At 44.8% G+C, this 23,237-nt stretch overlaps 1 protein-coding gene across 4 annotated transcripts in view; it reads left to right on the top strand.

The window, feature by feature from the left end:
- Window positions 1–23,237, top strand: part of zeb2a (zinc finger E-box binding homeobox 2a) — a 47,988-nt gene that overhangs the window by 850 nt on the left and 23,901 nt on the right. For 3 of the 4 annotated variants that reach the window (XM_036974563.1, XM_021597322.2, XM_021597320.2), the window contains exon 2: window positions 952–1,116. In XM_036974563.1, coding sequence (XP_036830458.1) covers window positions 1,044–1,116 — 73 coding nt within the window. In that variant the 5' untranslated portion in view covers window positions 952–1,043. Of the gene's footprint in view, window positions 593–951; window positions 1,117–23,237 lie in introns of all 4 variants that reach the window. The other variant, XM_021597321.2, reaches the window with a different exon arrangement.

Genomic DNA, 23,237 nt, shown 5'->3' with positions numbered 1-23,237 from the left:
GTGTTGTCGTGTAAATGTTGGTGACTGTGTGTGTGTTTGTTTTCTCCTTCGCTTCGCTACCGTTTTAATACAAACTCCACTAACACCACGTCCCTACATTTTACACAACATTTGAATGTGGGCCATGGACAGGCTGATTCTCATTTTTATCAATCAGTTTGGATGGTGGATAAAATACATCTTAACATTAATTTCTCATAAAAGGGAAGTTTGTCTATTTCCCCACATTTTAAGATTGCACAATTTAGCAGGTTTTTTTCTTGCTGAATCTTTATCATGAATGGCCTATCAAAATGATTGGCTTTTTACAGAATATTAACACTCATAAACATAGCTTGCAAAAAAGGGAAACTAAACTCTAAATGACTGAGATGACATATGGGCGAGAAAGGGATGTAACATATTATGGCTTATAGTTCTTTGGTTAAGTTTGACATTTTAGTGATTAAAAACTGAACCAATGGGATAGATTTCAGTTTGGAGATGACAGCAAAGTCGCTTTTGACTGACAGTAGGGGAAGCCGTCACAATCCCTAAACGTCATCAACAAGGCTCAAGTTTATGTGAAAGTTCAGTAAACTTAAACAAAAAGGTACACCTATTTTTTTTAACTTCATACAATAATCGACCTTAGTGGTAATGTATGCCTTAGCTTTCAGTCATCCTTGTAAACTATCGAATGTGTCTGCCTGTCTGTCTGTCCTCCTCCTTCTGCTCGGTTCATTGACGCTCTGCCGGATTAGAGACATATCAACAGATCAGGCGACGGCGGACGCAGTAGCCTACGATCCTACTCAATATCACTCTCCTGGACTCTTTCTTTACGCATATGGAGTTTCATTGAAGACTTTAGAGTGAATTTTAACTTTTATATGTCGTGCCCCTGTGGTTGAACAGGATCCATACAGTCATCTTGTCCCAACATTTGTCGCCGTTTTGTTTGGTTATTAGATACCAACCAGAGCCTGCCTGTGTGCTGCTGATTGAAGGAGCCGAGCCCATGCGGAGCGCATGCCATCTGACCTAGCCTACTCGTCTTATCAATGAAGCAGGAGATCATGGCGGAGGGTCCCCGGTGTAAGAGGCGAAAACAATCCAACCCACAAAGAAAGAACGGTAAGAACATTTTCAAAGTAAAATAAAAGGACAGTTCGGGAACATTTGTATGTTTTGCCACCAGTCATATGCGGGACATCCCGCGCGCTGTCTCCTTCCACAGTGCAATTAGGCTACATTCAGTGTAAGCGTTGTGAAGAGGGTAGGCTGCGTAAAAGTAGCCTACATGTTGTTGTAGTTTTGAATTTAATCAGTATGAAAAGCATTTGAATGTTTATTTTGAATGAGATTATGAACACTAAAGTAGACTATCAAAAGTCTGGACTGTGTGAGAAAGGAACTTCAGAATGAGGCTCGAAAAGCGGTTCAGCGAGATAGTGCCATTATCTAGCAGACATGCAGGAAAACCGTTATATGGGTAGGAGCGCTTCTCGTAGGCTATGAACTGGAAATTTTGGGAAAACCTGTGGATTATGTAGAACTTGCATTGTTTTGGTAACGTTTGTGTGATTATGAAGGAAATGGGCTTTATCTCACGTTTATTCAAGGCTGTTTCATTGCTGTGTATATTGTGTTGTGCTGTGTGTATTGTGATGTGTTGTGCCATTATTGCCATCCAGAAGTGACTTGGTGTCTTTACAGACACTTACCACGTATTAGTTATTATAGGTTGTCAAATTGGAGATAAAGGTCTTGAAATGGTCATTATATGTAAGAGTCACAGTTTCTGAATGTTACATTTGTTGTTTGTTCTGATGCGGCACGTCACAAAGGCTGCAGCACTAAACGCAACACAACTCATAGGCAAGCTCACAGACTGTATCACACAAAAGTATGCGAGTGCATTTCTGTTATTATCGAACAGTTACTTGATAATTTAGTTATGTGTTACAACGTTTATTTTCGTTTTTAACGGTTATGTTAGGGGGAAAGCAACAGAGGAAATGGGATATAAAAAACTCCTGAGTTTTGTGTAGCCTAGGAGTTGTGACAGGGATTTTGCGAGGAGGGCATCCCTTTGACGTTTCAGCCATGTGTGTTATGTAAAGTTTGATTTAATGTCAATGTTGAACTGAAGTCGGTTTTGTTGTTACTTTAATATCACATGCTATATTACATGTTTGGTGTTAATTATCACAGTGTCTTGTTTTATTTGTTTGTTTGTTGTAGACGTAGGCTATTGTAAACATATTTTTTTTAAATAAATCTTTGCATTTAAATGACATTGTTTTTTGAACAATTTTCAGTCGACTACTCCTGGTTATTCGTTTTTATTCGTTCATTGATTGAGTGAAATCAGTAGGTTGTTCAGGGTCTTTACTGCTCTCAAGCACGTTTCTGATCAACAAAGGCAAATAGAGTGAAGTATTGCTGCTCTCTAACTGCACCTTGGTGTTTGTAAGGACCAAGATGAGAAGTGAATTTTAAAATTGAAATGGTATAGATTGAATTTCAAAGACCATTCAGCCAATATGGGCAAACATAACGAAAAAAGTATTGTTGACCAGTTGACATTTGTTTAAGAGTAAACGTATTTATTTAACCAACCTCTTTAGATAGTTTGGAAGCGTTTTTTACCGGCTTACGTCTCGTCAGAGGCTCAACAACGGAGGCCTTCTGTTACTGTTGCTCCTCCCAGATGTTCACTTTTATTATTGATCATTTTATTGAGGAAATGTTTGCGCACCCATTCCCCATTTTTCGCGGATTGCTTCTTCCTTGTGGGCGAATTTTATAGCCTATTATGCAATTAGTTATTTTGAATATGCTTGTGTTTGCCTTACAGTCCGCTGGATAGGCCCATATTGTCTATGTAAGACTTTTAATTGTGTGGTTTAAGGCAACAACAAAAAGACATGTGGGCCCACAGTTTTGGTCTGGTGTAAATGTGTGTTATCCAGAATGTCAACTTTTAATTCATAAGACTGAAAGTCTACTACAACTCATGCGTGCCTGAATATACTTTTTGCCTGAGGCCAACTTTCACTCCGATACAGTAGACTATTCCTATAGGAATATCTATAAGGCCTGAAGGGTCTTGTTATTTGACCTATGCATTTTATTATCGCAAATCGAGAAACGGAGCACCAGAATATACAGGTTGTGAGGTGGTGTGTTTTTGTTTAATTATAGATTTTTTTCATGATCCTCATATTTTAATTCGAAATATGCGCGATCATTATGTAAATGCTATTAACCCTTTGATGGAATTGTCCACATATTGTCTGTTGCATACACTATGAAAGTTTCTTGTGTTTATGCCTATACTTCTCTTCTCCCCCCTCCCCACACACATCTCCCCCTACTCTGCCACTCTCGGGTCCCAATGGGAGGTCACATTAGGCCCTGTGTAACTCGATACGCGCAGCCTGCGCAGCTTTGTTGCAGTTCGCAGTCCCCCCTCTGGTGCTATAGGCCTACGTCACATCCAGCTGTGAGGGCTCGTTCGGTTGTGTGAGCGCAGCTGTCAAAAGCTCTCCCTCAACCTCGCCAGCCAATAAAGTTAAAATAGTCTCTTTTTCTGTTTTTCTTTAAAAGAAAATGGCCACTATTTCAGCTTTCAAAGCCACTCGCCATTAACCAAATGTGTGGACTAAAGTGTGTAGGGTTTCAAAATAATTTAGCCTATGATCAAATACCTAATAAACTGGACACAAACCTTGTTTGATTAAATCAGAAGAGTAGGTCCCAGCAGTGTCTTCTGTTATGGTCTTGCTACCCCGACTTAGAGTTAGTTATAAGACGTTAAATACAGTGGTTCCTCTCTGGATTATTACAACATTCAAATGAAGGCATGGTTTGTATAGCTGTCGTAGCCAGTAGGCTAGTGGGTCCATAACTGTCTCAAGACAATGGGTTGTCATTGGAAGTGTGTCTCATTTACATGCTCCTATCATCAGCAGTGAGCAGTGTCAGGGTGCCCGCTGTACCATTCATGCCACATTTCTCACAAACGTGCCATTGTCCTAGTTGCTGGAGACAGATACCTTTTCTAATGCCCTCCTGTTTGTGTTTGGATTTTTACCAGACATTTTTTCTCTCACTTTTATTCGGTGTCTGTCAGCTTATTATGGCTAATGGCATATGAGCTCACTCATACCTGTTCATGTGCATGCGTAAACGCACACACACACACACACACACACACACACACACACACACACACACACACACACACACACACACACACACACACACACACACACACACACACATCCTCAGTCCGAGAGCTCTCTGGCACTGCTATGGTGGTCCTTCACAACGCCTTTGGTATGATTACCACTCTCGTTCACATCAGTGCTGACCTGAATGCCTTTCATATCTGCTCCGCCATGTCTTACGCACCCCTCCCTCCCTCCCTCCCTTGCTCCCCCCTCCCTCCCCCTCAGTAAACACCCCCTGAGGGCAGAACAAAGAAAAGGAGCTCCTCTCCTCATTCTTAATCACAATTCAGGCCTTTCACCGCCGCCAGGCCGCTCTCGCATTCAGCATCCCAAAGCCCGAGATGAAAAGAGCTCAGGAAAAAATGGAAAGCAGACAGCGAGAGAGTGAGTGAGAGTGAGAGGGGGAATGAAAAAGAGCGATTATGGAAAAGAGGGACAGAAGGTGGTGGTGGGTAGTGACTGAGCGACATAACTTAGGTGTCTCCGGCTGTTTGTCAGGCCTCCCCTGGTTACGTGCCCTATATAGCCCTCCCACTCAGCCCAAGGGCTGGGTCCTACTGGTGGACAGATAGGGTTACGGGATGCCATTCCTGGACTATTCACAGCTGAATGGGAGAGAGCGAGAGAGAGGGATGAGTGGTGTAGGGAGATAGAGAGCGAGAGATGAGTGGTAAGCAGGGAGAAAGTGAGAGAGGGAGGATAGAGAGAAGGAAAGGGAAAGGGAGAGAGAGGAAGAGGTGAGGGGTGTGGATAGAGAGAGCATGGTTGCGAGGGAGGGAACGCAACAGATTGTTTTATGGCTGTAAAATAAATCTTGCGAGTGCCTGAGACTTTTCAGATTCCATTTTAATCAGCATGACAGAGTTGGGGGCAGGTGGGATTTGTTTTTGTTTTCCCCTGTGGATTGGTTGTGCTAGTCACATTGTGTGTTACATTGCATTGCACACTCCGCCCCATCCATCCCTCACCCACTCACAACAAACTACCTTCATAATACATATTTCTGTACATTTAAAAGATAGAGCTTGCGATTTGTGCTCCAAGGCCTTAATACTGACTATATAACCCTGAATAGATCCATAAAGCCCAATTCAGAGGCAAAACACTTGTCTTGCGGTGCTGTCTAGCGAGACAGACTTCATTGTGGTAGGCCTCTTCTCTTTTCTCCTGCTGCTTCGTAGGTCAGGAATCACACATCCACAGAGGCAGACAGAAAGAGAGAGATAAATAGAAACAGAGCAAGAGAGAGAGAAAGGGGGTGGGATGCTGCAACTTTAAAATACACCATGTGATATGAATTCCTAATTTTTTGTTAAGAAAAGGAGATTATCGTCATTCACCTTCATTCAACCCCCTCCCTCCCTCCCTCCCTCCCTCCCTCCCTCCCTCCCTCCCTCCCTCCCTCCCTCCCTCCCTCCCTCCCTCCCTCCCTCCCTCCCTCCCTCCCTCCCTCCCTCCCTCCCTCCCTCCCTGCCTCCCTCCCTCCCTCCCTCCCTCCCTCCCATTGCCAGCCCAAGCTGTGCAGGATTTAGGCAGATTTACTTCACCAAACACCTTTGGACATTGGGAGGAGACAGGCCTGCTTTGGGAAGAAGGGGGCCTTTGTTCCGAGAGGTGCAGGAGAGATAATGCTTCACCAAGTAGCCAGGCGGAGGCAGGGACATTATATTAACCAGTGTGCCGGTGGCCTGGGGAGCCGTGTTAAGTCTCTATGCAGCCACTGCCCCCTCCTCACTCTTTATACATACAGGGACAGAGAGATGGGCTGGCCGGATGCCTCTATGCTCCAGCGTTTTTTCTTTGACTTGGCCCCAATGACTCCTGACTACACACTTATAAACACCTAATAACATACACACTCCCATATTAATGCACTCCCAGTTCAAATGGCCAAAGTCAGTGATTTATTTATAGATGTACAGTTTGGTCTGTATTTGTGTATGATCAAAGTTAAATGTTGTTTTGATCATATTAATGAAATGATCTGGTATCATGTCTGTCTTGAGAAAGAGAGCGATCTATAGAATTATTGAGGAGTAGCCTAAGTCCTGCTTTACTAATCCCCAGCAACACTATACACTTCTCCCACCTCTCTCGTTCCGTAGCCGGCCTGCACTACCACCACTCCAGCTACAGCTTTATCCTGCCTGTCCTCCTAACATCTGTCACTACTGAGGGGGACAGGAGAGAATGCCACCGGGGGCGCAGTTACTCTCGCGTCACCGGTGACTAATAGGAACAGGCCATGTACATATTAGTGTGTCTGCTGCCTGCCTGCCGTGCCCACCCACACCCACCCCCACTCACTCATCATTCTCTTTACCGTACTTCTTTGAGATGCATGGGCCCTGCCTGCCTGCTTGTAAATGCCAAGACGTCTAACTGTACAAACAAAGCTCATCACTGTGTCAGAAGCACAAAAGTCTTCAGAACAGAGAGCCCGCTTTGACAGCTTCAGAACACCTACAGTACGCCTCCCTACGCTGCTGACTGGAATGGCGGAGACACAGAGAGTGTTGCTTGCTACAGTTTGTACTATAGGGCCACACTGCACTGACTGACTTTGAGGGATACGAATCAGGCTGCTAAAGCGTTACATTCTGCTGGTTATTTGTGTGCCTGACAGTGTTGGTGCATTTCAAGGTGACTGACATGGGTTATTGTATTTTTTTCTCTCTGTAACCATGTGCATATTTTCTTCATGAGTGAATACAGAGTTCCCCCGTGACATTTTGTGGCGCCACATCGCCTTTAGCCTAAACAGCTAGGATTTACCAAGGTCAATAATGAGGTATGTCACTGCAGGCTACAGAAACAACAGTCCCCGTGATAATGAATGGAAATAAGGTTCAGTGCAACTATCAGGGGTGGGGGGATGGGGAGAGGGGAGCTCTGTATGATAACCTTACTGAACTATTACACATTTTCAACCGGTTATTTTAAATTGAGCAGCTTTAGACGTTTTTTTGTTCATTTGTTTTAAGTGAGCATGAGGTGCTCGCTGATCAAGGCCTGTATACATATCGACTGAACATGTTTGAGCCAGACGACAACATTTTCAGACACACGTATGCGGCATCCCTCACACGGATATGTGGGCTTGATTGGCGCGGTGTGGTGCAGCTCCCGGGGCAAGGTCACACACATGGAACAATCAATAACGGATCGGTGGATTAAGGTGTCATGACATCTGTGGGTCCAGACCTCTCCCATACGGGTGAATGCCTCCCACAGAGAGTTCTGTTTGTCTGTCAGTGAGTGCTCCGGTCAGATCTACACAACCAGGACTTAAAGCTTACATACGGGGTCTCTGGCCCGCTGTATTGTCGTCACCTGAGTGGGAAAGTTTACAAACACACGTGCTGTTCTCTCTTGGAAGTAGACACATTGGCTGAATCTGGCTTGTGGTATCTGATGCATATCCCCTGTGGCGTGTTTTCGGTGATAAAGATCAACTGTTCTGTGTAGAAGTAATAGAAATAGATTGATTTTGGAGATTAGTCTCTGTCTCTCTCCAGTCCTCCCTGTTAGCCCTCTTCTGAACTAGATCTGTATGCTTTAGGACCCCTACTACTATAGCAACGGAAAGATCTCAAAGACTGACATCACTGTAATTACATTTGTGTTGTTTTCTAAACGCTCTTTCAACCTATATCTGCCGTGAGTAGTGGGAAGGTGATTAACCTCACCACTCAAACATATCTGGCCATTTACATGACAGCAACCGGGTTAGAAACAACAACAACACCATGCACTTGAATCCCGTTGATGATCAGCTTTTGGGTAGTGTTGTCCACCACTATGAGGTGGAAGGGCAGACATCAGGATGGGTAGATGTGATGTGATCCTTAAATAGGCTCTGACTGGGGCAGAGGCTCCTCTGAGCCGTAGCCGTTCCCGGCACTGTCACTACCAAATGTCACCCAGACACCTCCCCAGGTAACAAACACAGCCAACTGGGTGAAGGGATTAGTCATGGTGACAGCATCCACCCTCCATCCTGCTCCCTCCACCCTTACCCTCCTTTCCCAAACCCCCTCTTGTGACAGCCAGAAAGGCTCCAGCCAGCGCCTTCTCTCCTCTTCCCGTTGTTCGGATCCACTCTCCTGTCCTGTCTTCGTTTGGAGACAGCCTTTGTTTCCCATGCAGCGGTCCTCTCTCTCTGTGCGTTAGGTTAAAACTACCAGTTCACTGTCCTGTCCTCCTATTGGGTCGTCTGTAGTGCTCCTCAGGGTACATCAGCAGGGGTTCCAGTCAGGGATGAAAGGACACAACTTCCTGGTCACAGATCTAGCAATTAAAGTAATGAGGAAGTTCATCACTCATGGAAGCCAGGCCTGAGTTGAGCCTCAGCCCCTATGGTGGGCCTCCCTCCTGATAGTTCCGTACTCTGAGCTGCTCAGTCACAACCTCAGGCGTAGGCTGCCCGTGTCTTATCTGAGGGGGATGTCCTGTCCTTACATTCCACGGCTAAATGATTCCCTTCCTAGTGTTCGTCCAACCACTCAGGGGTATAGGAACGGGCATTCCTGTCAAAGTGGCCCGACACCGTTTCATGTGAAGGAAAGGTGAGCACTCTTTCACCTCTGCTATGGTGTTTGCTTGCCGTATGGTTGGGAGCTATGGCTTCAGAGGTGATGAGGGAGAAGTTTTGTAAAATGGACAGTTGCGTGAGAGTTTCAGATCAACATCTTTGATTCTGTGTGTCATTTCCGGCGTCATTCATCCGAGGGAAATGCTTGCAGGTGTGGTTCTCTCTTCCATCACTGGGGTGGTGTGTGTATAGTATACTAAAGAGACTTGGCAGTGCCATGTGTGTGCCACTCATCCAGATGGCACGTCTTATCGTACCCTCTAAGCAGACAAATCACAGGGCATCTTAATGTGATGTTGCGTTTGGAGTTTTACAGTACAGGGGGCTGCACTCCTAATGACTTGCATTCACTCTGGTTTTACCATAAAGGAGTGATCCTGTGCAATTAGACTTAATGAAATATTCATGTGCGGCACCTTCTCAGCCGTCCTCCTCGCAAATGAGCGAGCCACGCTTAATGCACCCCCCGTTTGTATTATGGTGGCAGCCTGGCATGTTGGCAATTAGTGCTTTGCTCTGACAAGCGACTGTAGTGCTGGGCGGGGATAGGAGGTAGAGGAGGGTGGGGTGTACTGGGTAGGAAAGGGGAGAGTTTCTTGTTGTTACACATGCAAAGCTCCTCCCCTTGAATGCTCATCTTTTTCCTGAACAATAAAAAGGCACAGAGGGAGTTTGTACCATCCTGAACAAGACAGGAACAGGGAAGTGGTCTTATAGGTAGATGGAGTCTGACATAATAAAATGGAGTCTGACATAATAGCCAGGTCCAGCATAATCTTTTTCACCGGTCAATGAGAAACACCTTTCAATGTTAAGCTTGGCTGTCCCCTTCAGCAGTTTGTTTGTCTTTATCTCACGTTCTCTCAATGTCAAGTTCTGACATTAAGCATCTGTTCAAACAAACCACATTCACAGATTAAGCATGGCACAATTGCATCAACCGCACATTACCAATCTCTTTCTTTGATTTTGTCTTGCCCTAACACATTGTCTGTCTGTCTGTCTGTCTGTCTGTCTGTCTGTCTGTCTGTCTGTCTGTCTCTCTCTCTCTCTCTCTCCCTCTCACACACACACACACACACACACACACACACACACACACACACACACACACACACACACACACACACAGAGGTTTGCATATGACAAGCAGGGCCTGATGGGGTTACGGCTGTCCACGGTCTTTATTGAGCTAAAACGGCGTGACGGCTGAGTTTTGTTAAGCCGGGAACAAAGGAAAGGAGGGGTGCTGGGATGACATTGTCTGTGTGGATATAAGTGTTGTCACTGTTTGGGTTGGGCTGGTGCAACGCAGCACTCTAGCAGGGTCATATTCATTACATCAGAAAATTACAGTGCGTTTTTTTAAGTCCTCTCTCAAACTTTGCCAGACATTGTTGTTGCTATGAGAGGTAATTATTAGGAGCCATTTTTTTGGTATGACTTCCATTCCCTCTGTTTATAAAAACCGTTTTAGTTGCCATTGGTCATATTTTTTAAACATTTATGAGAAAAACATAAATATTGTCGTTTTTTTATCATCATTAGTCGAAAACCTACATCGCTTGTTTCACAGACCTGTCAACCCTGAAATCTCTCTCTCACAAAATGACACTTCACAGGCCAGGTTTTGGGAAAGTCCCCATATGCATTTCAATGAGTTTTTCTTTCACAGATTCTCTCCTTAGTTCCCACGCAATGGGGCCTAATCAGTTGTGCACCTTTAGCTGAGGCCTGAGAAGTCTTGCGCGTTGCATTTGCGCAGGCCTAACCGTGTTTGCAGTGGGATTACGAGGGCTGGGTGGGTTGTATGAGAGCTCGGGGGGGGGGGTTTGGGGTGACTGGGTAAAGGTAGCCATGGGAAGGACCCCCTGATGGTTAGGAATGCTGGCCAGGTCACAGAAAATGAGAGGGGGGTGCTGAACGAACACTCCGGGGATGGGGCAGGTGCTTTTGTGGGTCCTGTCAAGCATCAAAGCTGTGACAGAGCTGAAAAGGTTAGTACTACAGCCGAGTACTATACCCCCCCCCCCCAAGTGGCGAGTGGGTGCTAGGGTGACAGCCATTTAATTCTCCTCCTGTAGTCTCCAATTTAAAGGTTGATAATTTTTCCTAAATGGACAAGAGGTGTAGAGTAGATACATTTTTAAACCCAGTGTTATCTGATCTATTTCGAACTCTGATCTAAATCTGCACGATTGCAAAGTACCATTTTATTTACAACGTGACAAACACCTTGTTAAAAGGCTTTTGTTCCCCTGTTGTGAGAGTAGCCCTCAAAAGGCAACGATAACTTTATAAGATCTGTTTGTTCCAATAGCGTGCTTATGCAGTGAAATGGGCAGTAAATCTGACAGTTTTTCTCCATTGTGTGATGGTTCTATCTGTAATGGTTTGGACTTGACTCATTAAGTATAGGACAACAACATATGTTCCAGAAAATACAAGTATTGAATTGAGCAGCCCTCAATGAGACAACACATCCAAACAGACTCATTTGTCATTTACGATCACATGGAAAATTGTTTAGCACAAAGAGATTGCTTTTATTTCCATTTATATTTTGCGTGATAATTGTGTTAGTTATTAAAGGTGTTACCTATAAAAGCCTACCTCTAACCCTCCCCACCCTACAATGTAACCTGCCCTACCAATTCTTAAAGCACAAAGCCCTTACAGCCCAGTGACAAATTGTTGTGCTCTTTTCTTCGCGCTTCATTGGGTGCTTTGGTGGCACTGTCCCCTGTACCTCATGTTTGGGTAGAGGTGGGGGGTGTTCGGGGTGTACAGGTTGCGTCATGGGACCCGAGGTGTCCCCTTTTGTGCAGCCCGTCAAACGTGGTTAACATGCGGCCATTTATCTCCAAAGCCCCCTGGGTGCACAATGGTCTGGGTGAGCAGAGCAGGGGCCGACCCATGATGGAGGGAAGGGGGGGGGGGGGGGGGGGGGGGGGGGGGGGGGGGGGGGGGGGAGGAGCGGCTTAGCTGTGGTGCGCTCCTATTCTCCCCCACTCTTCTCTTTCTCTCTTTCCCTCCCTCCTCCCTCCCGTTTCTCCTCTTGGCTGCACACAAGCCCTCTGTCATTGTTTTGTTTCATTATTTTCCCCAGAGGCACTCCTCAGTGTGGGTCAGGCGTTATCTGACAAGGTGCTTCAGAATGTCGGGAGCCCCCGCTAGACGGATTGTACCTTGCAAACGTGCTGTAGCAGAACCAGGGCCCTCAACCAGTGGGCTGTAAACAATAAGGCAGTGTTAGTTACCCCCCCCCCCCCCCCAGTCCCCTCCTATTTGCCCTGTAAAGTACTAACAGAAACAGTTATACCTGACAATAAAGCTACAGTTTTACAAGCTTCTCTCCCTTTGTTAGGATTTGCATAAAGGAGTGATGAGATGTGAAAAGAACCAGTATGAGCAATGCCTCTTCTAAAGAAAGGAAGGAAAGAGAGTTCAGGGAGCCGTTTCTGCAGGGAAAATGCTATTTATTATATCCATTAGACAGTTTCAGATCAACATACATTCATATCCTTCCACAACAATGTTGTGCGGTGATATTCAGAAATACACTTTTCTGTTCAAAATCAGATCAACAAAAAGGTAGCTTACATTTTGAATGATTTTGATTGCATAATGACAAACACATAATGCTATACACCACTGGTTTATGATGACAGTACATAGTCTAGTCTGAATAATAAGCCCTTGAGCCTGGCATGCAGCACCTGCCTACGGGGAGGTATGCAGTCATTTCATCGCTCTAACAGGATTAGGTTGGGCTGTAATTGATTCATTTGCAGTGAAGGGAGGTGACAGAGCTTTGGAAATGAGAGTTTAGGTAGAACAGACACCCCACAATCCAGCTCTGACTCCATGTGTCAATTTTATTACATCAGTCCAGATGAACTTGAAAGGCTCCCTTTGTATTCACTCGTTGGCTGTTTGTGCCTCTCTCTCTCTCTCTCTCTCTCTCTCTCTCTCAAAGAGATGAGATTCAATAGAGGACATTGACAGTGTTTTTCTCTCTCTGTCTTTCTCCTCTCTCTCTCTCTCTCTCTCTCTCGCTCTCTCTCTCTCTCTCTCTTACCAGTTACAATGTATCTCCACCATTGTTTAATGCAATGGGCATGGCTAGATATGAGGTATCCATGAATGCAATGGAAACGGTATTATTTAAATAACTTTTTTTATGCATTGAGATACAACTGAGGTTAACAAGGTCAATCAATGTCTCCCTGCCTTCAACATCCTACTTGGTAAATTGGGAGTGTGTTGTTTTTAATGAGCACACCAAACCTAAGGGCTAAATTGGTGAGGAGGAGTGTGGGTATCTGTTGTGCATGACTCTGTCATCTTTGTGTGTGTGTGTGTGTGTGTGTGTGTGTGTGTGTGTGTGTGCATGGTCGGTTTGGAGGGGGCATAGGCCTAGCCTACATTGGCGAGTGGAGGCCAGGGCAGGCCAGGCCGGGGGGCTCCTCAGGCTGGATGTCTGAATAGGGAGTTTGGTCCCCATGTAAACCAGTTCACCTGAAAGTAATGGTCCCCGTCCCAGCAGGGCCATGCAGGGCAGACTCCTTCCCTCCTTCCCTTCTTCCCTCCTTCCCTCCCCTAGCCCCCTGTCTTCTGTCTGGTAATGAGCCTGGGAAAGCAAGCCCCCGTGCAGAACTAGGTGACCCACTGGGCAGGGCCCGCCCGTCGTGGGGCGGTGTGGGGGTGAAGGGGTGGAGGAGGGGGGCAGGTCGGGCCCCACGTCTCAGGAGGCTCCTTTGTTTTCACGTCTGGGACATGAGTATAAATGAAATGTGAAGATGGTGATATATGGCTTGGTTAATGCATTTTGGAGTAAGGATGGGAGAGGAGGAGGAGGAACGGTGTTGGGCAGATCTGTATAGGGATGTTTGAGTTTCCACTTTAGGTGGTGTTATCGTACCAGTTGTAAATTATATTGAAAATATGTGTTGGCATAAATGCTAATGATTAGATGTTTTCTTCTCGGGGATTATGTTGAATCAAATGAAAGGGATGTCACAATAATATTGCTACACATTGATAATTGCTGCCGCTCTCTCCCTGTCATATGTCTGTGTGATAACAACGCGCCACAATCCACTCTTAGTTGAAATCTAGGTTAAATGCAAATTGATCCCAGCGATACCAGACAATAATTACCATGTATCTTATGTGGACGTGCACTAGACCAGAAGATCATTCATTAAGACCAGGATATGTCTACTGTGGAGTGGACTCTCCAGTCAGTCACCATTGAAGTCAATTGACTAAACTAATTATTTGAGCCTCTGCTTGCTGTACAACAACAACACAAACAAACGGCCATTATTAAAAAAAGGTCTGGAAATATTGCAGACGCAACTGAATTCTCCCCGTAGACTGATATAGAATGGGACATGTCATTGAACAATATGCGGTAGTTTGGACGACTAATGGAGTCAGCTTTACAAGACGTCCTTTAGATAGTACAATAGTTGTTTTTGAAAAGTTTGTGTTTGTATTGATGTTATTATCAAAATCACTGTAATAAGCGGTAGTCCGTTTTTCTAATCTCCTTAGTCTTTGAAATTCTCGCACAAAGCTTTACAAATAGGGTCGTTTTGGCAACATATGGTGAATATTCTAATGTCCAGCACATTCTTAATTCATGTTTGAAAAATTATGTGTTATCAGTGATTATTATGAACTCAAAATTGATCATTATCCTCTCTCTCTCTCTCTCTCTCTCTCTCTCTCTCTCTCTCTCTCTCTCTCTCTCTCTCTCTCTCTCTCTCTCTCTCTCTCTCTCGCTCTCTCTCTCTCTCTCTCTCTCTCCCCCTCTCTCTCTCTCTCTCTCTCTCTCTCTCTCTCTCTCTCTCTCTCTCTCTCGCTCTCCTTTTCCGGTGCGGCTCTTCTTCGGCTTTGACTGTCTGTGGAAAGCAGGTAAGGAACAAAATGAGACACACCCATTTTCACGCCCTGAGAAGCATATGATACACACATACAAACACATTTCCTCTGGCTGTTGATGGTTTTTACACTAAGAGGTGTCCTTGAAACTTGTCTACTTTGTTGATTCTAAGCAAAATGCTGACACTCTGGGGGATTTGTTAACCTTGTCAATATGGTGTTGGTTCTGCTTCCATTTCTCAGTAGTCACTAAAATAGTACATTGTTCAAAGTGCACTGTCTTCCCGTATCTCCTCTTACCCTTTTATATATATCCCCAAGGCTACTTCTCTCTTCCTCCTTTTAACCACCATTTTAGAAGACTTTATTTTGAATTAAATAATAGCAACTCTAGAATAAATAGCCTTGTCAAAATGGAAAACCTTTGTTTTTTATTAGTATCTTAAATGAATATACTGTACCTGTACATAGGCAATGCAGTACTTATACATTATAGAATAATATAGTCTCATATTGACGACTGTTTACAAATTCTTTGGAATGCCGTTATAGAAAGCCAGGTGGCCTGAAAGCAAAATGACATGAAAACAATCTTTTCGATCATCTTTGAGTGGAAGAATTAATATTTAACTAGTCTAATAAAGTTTCCTGCCTTAGCAGGCGCTCTCAAGCGCAACACTATATCTTTCCACCTGGGGGAATGAAACGATCTCAACCTCCCTCACGTCTCTCTCTCTCTCTCTCTCTCTTTCTCTATAGTGCTGTTTATACCTGGTTCTAACATGTGTATTTTGTCTTGTCCTGTACTGTTTCTAGATCCAGATTGTGCCCACATTTGTAGACAGGTGTAGACGATCAGAAGACACATTGTGATCTGATTGTGATTAGATCTTCTTGACCACCTCCGGAGGTAGTAAGGCGCACATTGTGTCTGGATATCTCACAAGTGTAGACGGATCTTGACAGTGAAACCATTTAAATCTTAATTATCAATTAAAAAAAATCTAAAATCATCCAAAATCATCCAGGTGTCACCATTAACTTATGTCATGAAAATGTGTCATAAAATAAATAAATAAATATGATTTTGAAAGAGTATTAGTCAAATAATTTGAATACAAGAAGGGACCAGGAAATGTGGTCACAAGCTGGACACAGTGGAGAGATAACAGACACATTTTAATACCATGTGTAGACACATATCTGAAAATGTGGGCCCAATCAGAATGTGGACAAGGATGCAGGACCAAGGATGCATGCTAGCGCCAGGTATAAACAAGGCTTCTCTCTCTCACTGTGCTCACTTTAATGTTGTGTGGCGCTCCCAGACGTTAACATTTGGCCGAGCACACATTCTACCAAACGGAATTCTGAGGTTTTTCATTATTACTTAGAAGAGAAAATGTATTCATCCTGATAAATATGCTGGAATGTGTTTCCTAGTACAGAACTTCAGTCTAGAACTACAACTTTTCGTTATTAATGATGCTACATTCCTATGGGAGCCTGAATGATTCTCCAAATAAAAAAAAATATGAGTTGTAAGTGAACATTTAGACTTTGGGCTTATATACAGTATCTATAAGTGAGCTCCGTCAAGAAACGGGTTAAACCGTATCTCATAATATGGTTGTTATTAACGTAGGAGCATTTAAATCCGAGGAAGTGAAATGAGAGGTGAAGTCAGTTGCTCTCACATTTTAAGGCTTGTTAGAACAACAAGTTCACAATGCATATTAATACAACTTCTCAGCTTATATGACAGTTCCACACCTATGCCACAAGAGCTAACATGACTGGCTGGTTCAGCGACGTGCTGATAGTAGTGAAGTGAGCTCTGACAGAGGCAAGGGACACAATGTTCAATTTGAGAGCACTATGAGAATATAAAAGCTATTTATCTCATCAAGGACATTGAGCTAATAGGTAGCTAGCCACAGGATTATTTACTCTCTCAGTCTTTTGCCAGTGAAGAGTGAATTGGTTGAAGGAATGCGATTGTTAAACACTCTTTGGTCTGTTACTCCGGGCCAGTGTGTTTGTGTGAGTATAATGCTACAGCCGTGGTCAACAAGATTCTCTCGTCACCTCTTCACGCTGTTGTTCAATGGCACACAAAGTGTTGAAAACGACAATGTTCTCGAGTTACAGAATTCCATTTTCCTTGAGCCTTTAAGATTTATGTTAAAGTGCCCCCCCTTTTCACACCTAGGATCAAAGGATCAAGTCTTGAGAAAATTGTAGTCCGAAGAAGGATTGAGGCCGATGAAATTGAAGAGAACGATTTGCTTAATGACTAATTGGTGGAGGAAGCATCGAGAGAGGAAGAGTGTGGGGAAATAAAAGGGTCCTCCTAACACTTATTTTGGAGTGCACCTAGAGTGTGGCTCGAGAGGGAACAGTAAAGGCTTGCTATTAAAGGATTAAAAATGTCCCTGTGGCATCGGGCCTAGTCTACACGCTGGCTGACTGGAGCGGGCTGGTTTTGGTTTTCAAAGTGTTTATCCCCCCTTCGCCCTCCTGGTTTTTCAGTCGGTGAGCGATACATCTTTGAATGGCAGCGAACGCGAGAGGGAATGTTCGATGTAATCGGCTCGTAATAGAACGATTTATTGGCCTATTTACTCCTATCCTGTCACACACACACGCGCACACACACATGCACACACACACGCGCGCGCGTGCGCGCGCACACACACACACAGGCACATGCGCACGCGCGCACACACACAACCCCACCCAAATAGTTCTGTGACCCCATGGTAACATTCATAACAGTCCCCTAGAGGAGACCATGTGCAAAGATGGGGGTGTGAAGTTGGGCCTGGCTAAAGGAAGAACCATGCCTGCATGAGTCAGGAATGGGCGACAGTGTGCTTCTATTTGGGTCACACCTATGTGTAGCCGCCCTCCTCATCCCATCTGTCTGGCATCTGGTTCTAATCAGCTGGCCACTTCCTTGGGCCTTTAACAGCCTCCCAACAACTCCCCTCAACACACACACACACACACAGACACACACAGACACACACACACACACACACACACTCACACACACACACACACACATACACACACACACACACACACACACACACACACACACACACACACACACACACACACACACACACACACACACACACACACACCTCTTCACTGGGTGACCACAGCTGTAACAACACCTGGGACCCCCACAGAGGTGCCTAACACAGATTAGGGTCAGGCCTGAGGAGCGTGGAGATCGGGAACCATGCAGCCTGGCGTTTAGAGAGGAACCCTGGAAGGAGCCTAGTCTAAGCCCGGGAGGAAGTGACTGGGAACAGGGTCTTATCTGGTCATCCATCTCATGGAGGAGGACAAGGGCATCAAACTAGAGTGATCAAAGTGATCATAGCAGATTCTTGAAGTTTTAGTATTAGACTCTGGGAGAGCGGTCACAAGAATACCATTTGAATTGCCGTTAATATCAAACATGATTTGAAGGCAAGGCACATTGAACATCAACAACTTCAAGTAGACCTATTGTTTTGTATAATCTGAATCACTCAGCATTCACAAGAATATCAACAAGGTAACACCATCATAGTGTTTAACATTAAAGTAGTTCACAACCCCCTTTTTTCCTCCAGGCTGAGGTTGAATGTAATGGACAGAGTTAGTACAAGCCTCCCTTGGGAGAAGGCCTTATAGATGCTGTATTGTTTTCCGCCCCCCTGCCAACTGTGGCCTGAACAAAAGGACCAGCGTTTATTACCAGACCCTGCTGGGTCCAAGGAAGCCCGAACTGACCCCCTTTTCCTCAGGATGGACCTTACCGTCCGGCTTGTACTTTCTACCAGAGAAGTAGTACACATAATTACTAACACAGAAGCAGGTAGATTTACTCACCGTGTATTTCTATTGTTCATTTGATGTGACTTGAAGTAGCTTTTGGGTTATTTTTGATTTAATCTAGATTCTACTTATTGGTAACAAGTAAAGACACAAATGGGTATAGAATTAGTATTTAAAACATGTATTTTTACATTTGAAGATATCTACCTGATCTTAATTCTTCCAAGCAGGGCACTAAGCCGTATTGTTACAGTAATTCCCATGGTAATTCTAAGTAATGTTATTTCATCGGGGTTCCAAAACCCACACCTTGGTTGAAGCCAGCTGTCTGAAGGGACACGGGGGGGGGGTTAGAGAGGTTGGATCTGTCATGTGATGCTATGAGTTGCTACTTTTCAAGTGTGTGCACAATTTATCCCCTCCCTCTGAAATGTTCCCAAAGTGGACAAGCGCTACGAGGGACAGGTGACTCGTGACTCGCTTCCGATTGTCACCTCAATCTAGTCTGGGTGTTGACACGCGTCAGGGTGATGCAGGAAGGAGAGAGGAGGACAGGCAAGGTAAAACATCAGGTTCATATACCGTGTATGTATGTTGTAACGTGTTACAGACATGCATATTTCATGACAGATGTCTGCCTGCTTGTTCCCATCAATTGTTCATTTTGTCATGAGTAGGATTTAAGTGCCTTGAAGCGGTCTTACCAACGGATCATCCTGTACTTCTCTGAGTCCCAATTCTGTGTGGTGTTTTTATGCCAGGGCAAAGTGAACGGGCTTGGGCACCAGTCAAATCAGATTTGGGAATTCATTAGTTAAATAACCATATATGGATGGTGCGTGTGTGTGTGTGTGTGTTTGTTGTCATTTTGTGACCAAACGCTGCTATTGTACTACTGAGGAAGGGATGTGGTCCACTTTCAGTCAACATATTCAGCCCCATTGTAAGACAAGAAGAAATGTCTACAATTTGCAGCATATATGTAACAACTACCATTTGAGGGCGAGTCACATGCTCTTAGCCACCCATGTCCTTTGCTGGATGTTAGAACACATTTTTGGAGCTTGTCCTTGAAATTATCTCCACCTGGGTTCTGTAGGCGCAGGTCCAAATACAATAAGGACATAAAATCCTAGCGTTAAAAATAATAGTGTTCCCCCCCATGGGCCCTGTTGCTCTCCTCTATGTTGCCTTGCTGACAGGAAAAACTGTGAGCCAGAAGAAGGAAATGCTACGAAAATGCAAAAAGCATGAGCTGTTGTTACATTCCGCACGTGTGACATGTTGATGTTGCTATGACTCCTAGTTGCTCATTCTGAAATGTTTAGATTTTCTAGCTGGCCTTGTACAGAATGTGTGGTATTTACCTTGACTCCTCTGCCAGCACAGCCTCACACAACGTAAGACTTTAGACACAAATCCTTCTGGGACCAGGTGTTGGTGAAACAGGAAGTGTGCCAAGATCATCCTGCTTGGACCTTTTAGAAAATGTTGGGATTACTGGGATCAGCAATATTTTTATTTAACCAGGAAATCCCATTGGGTTCAGAAGACTTCTTTCCCAAGAGAGAACTGGCCATTATCCACCACCTTTATCCACCTTCTATCTTTTAATTCTATTATTTTATAGTAGTTTGTCTTCAAATGTTATCTGGACCAGTCTGATTCATTCAGTCAGTGTGTCTGCCTTTGTGTCCTTGGCCTATATCAGGCATGCAGCTAGGCAGCTATGGGTAGCTTGGTTCCTGTCCTGGGCGGAAGTGGGATACCTAATAGGAGGGCAAAACAATGGTGAGCACATCGCAGTAACACTGGGCTCATTGTGCTTCCACCACACAGCCCCCCCCCCCCCCCCCCCCCCCCCCCTCCCCCATCCCCCTCTACCGCACTCCCTGTCCCCCCGGCTCTTATTGTCAGAGAATGATGCACCAGTACTCTCACCTCTCTCCTCTTATTCAGCTAGTTAAGGCTACTGCCCTGCCATGACAATCAAAGGTCATTACACAGGGGACTTGGAACAGTAGTTAGTAGACTGGAATCGTAGTTTAGGTAAGGCGAAACGATCTGCTAAGGCTGCGGCGAGCTATACCAGTGCTTAACCATGGCATCGTTGTGTTAGCGCCCTTATCATGTATGTCAAAACATGATTTTTAAGGTCAAATGCTATCAGCGTAATCAAAGGCATTTGGATGCTTGCTGTGAGCTAGAGATGGAGAGCCAGCCAAGAGAGGTCTAGATTGTTTGGGAGTGGTAGTGGGAGACCAAATGACTATTCATAAGTCATTTATTAGATTTTTTTTTTATCCCCCAGCCTGCCGATCCACTTGACTGGAAAGCTGTGCCCTGGGGACTGAACGCTTGTCAGTTCCCCTCACCTCAGCCTGGCTAGCGCCATCAACGGTGTAGAATGGGAACAGGGGACAAATGACCCGCACTGGGCCCGGCGGTCGTGGCAGTAAGGGGTCGTTTTCCCACGTCACATGGAGGTTGCACACATCTGTCACTCCAAAGGTGGCACCGCGGGGCAAAGTGTTCTGACCTAGGACAATCCACATCCATTAGAATTGACGTAGCTCATTTCCTGTTTACCCTTCCTCCTTAGTTAACAATTATTACTGTCACAGAGCAGGGGAGAGGAGGGTGTAGTATCAATCTACGTTTTGAGTAAATGAACATCTTGTTATTCTTATAGTGGCATTCTCAACTACAACAACATAGCCCATGTATACACTGTCCTACACTACATCTGAAAAGGCATTTGTGGTATAGTACTCATGCCTTCCTTGTTGAAGTACTACAGGAGGATAAATCAGGTGACTGGTGTGTCCACCTCAGTGTTTACCTCTTTTCTGGTCTTAATCTGCTTTGGCAGTTAGTTAGGCTCCTCACCTTATCTAACGCAAACAGCATCAGGTCCTCATTAAGGGCGACTTCACGGCCACTTGGCACTGACAGTTGCTAATAGCGATGATAAAAGGAGACTGTGTGTGTGTGCGCGTGCGCGTGTGTGTCAGGGGTAGTAGCGATGATAAAAGGAGTGTGTGTGTATCAGGGGCGTAAAACAACTGGCTGCCAAGATACAAACTCACTTTCATGCTTGACATTTTATCTAAAAAGAAAACAAGTGTCTTGTTTTCTGTGAGCTTTTCATGGTCGTCACAAGGCTTTTGAGATGTTATACTACATCTCCATTTGTAGGTATTTTAGCATCTAGGATCCTATGCAGGTGTGAAGTGTGTTCAAGGCCCAGTCAGAAAGTATGGCTGCTGCCTTGGACTGCTCTGTAGACATGCTGCCATGTAAAGCTTAAGCAGTGTTTGGTCAAGCAGGTCTCATGAGCTGCTTGACCAAACTGGCCTCATCAGCAAATGCACCAGTTTCACTACTCTAAACCGCGTGTTCCAGGAAGTGGAACAGCCTCGCAACATGCAACAACACTGCCAAATGTGGTGCTTGTCTGGTCGACAGGGAGAGGAACTATACTGTTGATGTGAAGCAATACACAGTATGTGTGTGTGTGTGTGTGTGTGTGTGTGTGTGTGTGTCTGTGTGTGTGTGTGCGTGTGCGTGCGTGTGCGTGTGCATGCGTGTCCCTATGTGTGTATGACGGTGTGAGCGTCTTGTGTGTGCACGACTGTGTGTGTGTGTGTGTATGCACCCGTACCCGTGTGTGATGATGAAGTTGAAGCCATCAGTGGTAATTAAAGGCCTGGTCCCTCGTTAGGATCAGGGAGTGGCCAATCTAGAATATTCATGAGACAGGGTGCATGTATTATCTTTGTCATGATTCATCCTGGGATAATTGCAAATTCTGTCATACAAGTAATCTGCTACCACCCCCACCTCAAATCCCTTACACTGGCGGCATCCCAAATGGCACCCTGTTGTCTATATAGTGCACTCCTTTGACCAGAGCACTATGGGCCCTGATCAAAAGTAGTGCACTATATAGGGAAAAGGGTGTCATTTGAGATACACACACTGTCTTCACACTGCCTCTTATTGTCCTCCTTCCCTTTATTACTAAACAGATTATTCCTTTTATGGCACTGTGTAAGAATGATTTTTGTTGTCTGCGTGTCAGAAAGGTCTCAAGTAGCTGAGTAATTTTACGTCTCAAACAGCCTTTTGAAGACCTAGAACATAAATGGTAATAATGTTGCTTCGAGAACTAAAAGGGTGATGTAAAACTCCCCCTCTCCATCCCACCACTCCTCCTCTTCTCTCTTTTGTTCCACTCCTACCCTACTGAAAGGTGAAAAGTACTAAAAGAAAAACCTAATATTTTTCTCTAGGGTCCATAAGCAGAACTCATGCTCAAATCCTTCCATATATACCCTTGACGTCCTGCCAAAGAGCTCTTCTCTAACCCACTAAATGGTGCTGAATGAAAATCTGCTCACCTGAGGGAGATGTCTATCAGCCAAGGTTCACAAATAAGATCATCTACAAACAAGATCAGGTTTCACATTTTTTTAGGCCCGGCTGACGATTATGATTCTACAGGGGCCAGTAAAGAGAGACCACTTGGAGCCAACCAGGCCAGAGTGCCAGGGAGACAAAGAGGTGGGAAACCGTCCACTAAGTCAGTTGCAGCCATTCTGAGGGTAATATTACGTTTTGTGTTTGTAATATTACGTTTTGGAAGGGGAAGGAGGGTAGTTTCATCGGAGGGATTTGAAGTGAGAATCTTT

The sequence above is a fragment of the Oncorhynchus mykiss genome, chromosome 3, assembly GCF_013265735.2.
Source record: "Oncorhynchus mykiss isolate Arlee chromosome 3, USDA_OmykA_1.1, whole genome shotgun sequence".
NCBI lineage: Eukaryota > Metazoa > Chordata > Actinopteri > Salmoniformes > Salmonidae > Oncorhynchus > Oncorhynchus mykiss.
Note: the sequence above shows the minus strand (reverse complement) of the source record. Positions and strands in the feature narration are given on the sequence as shown.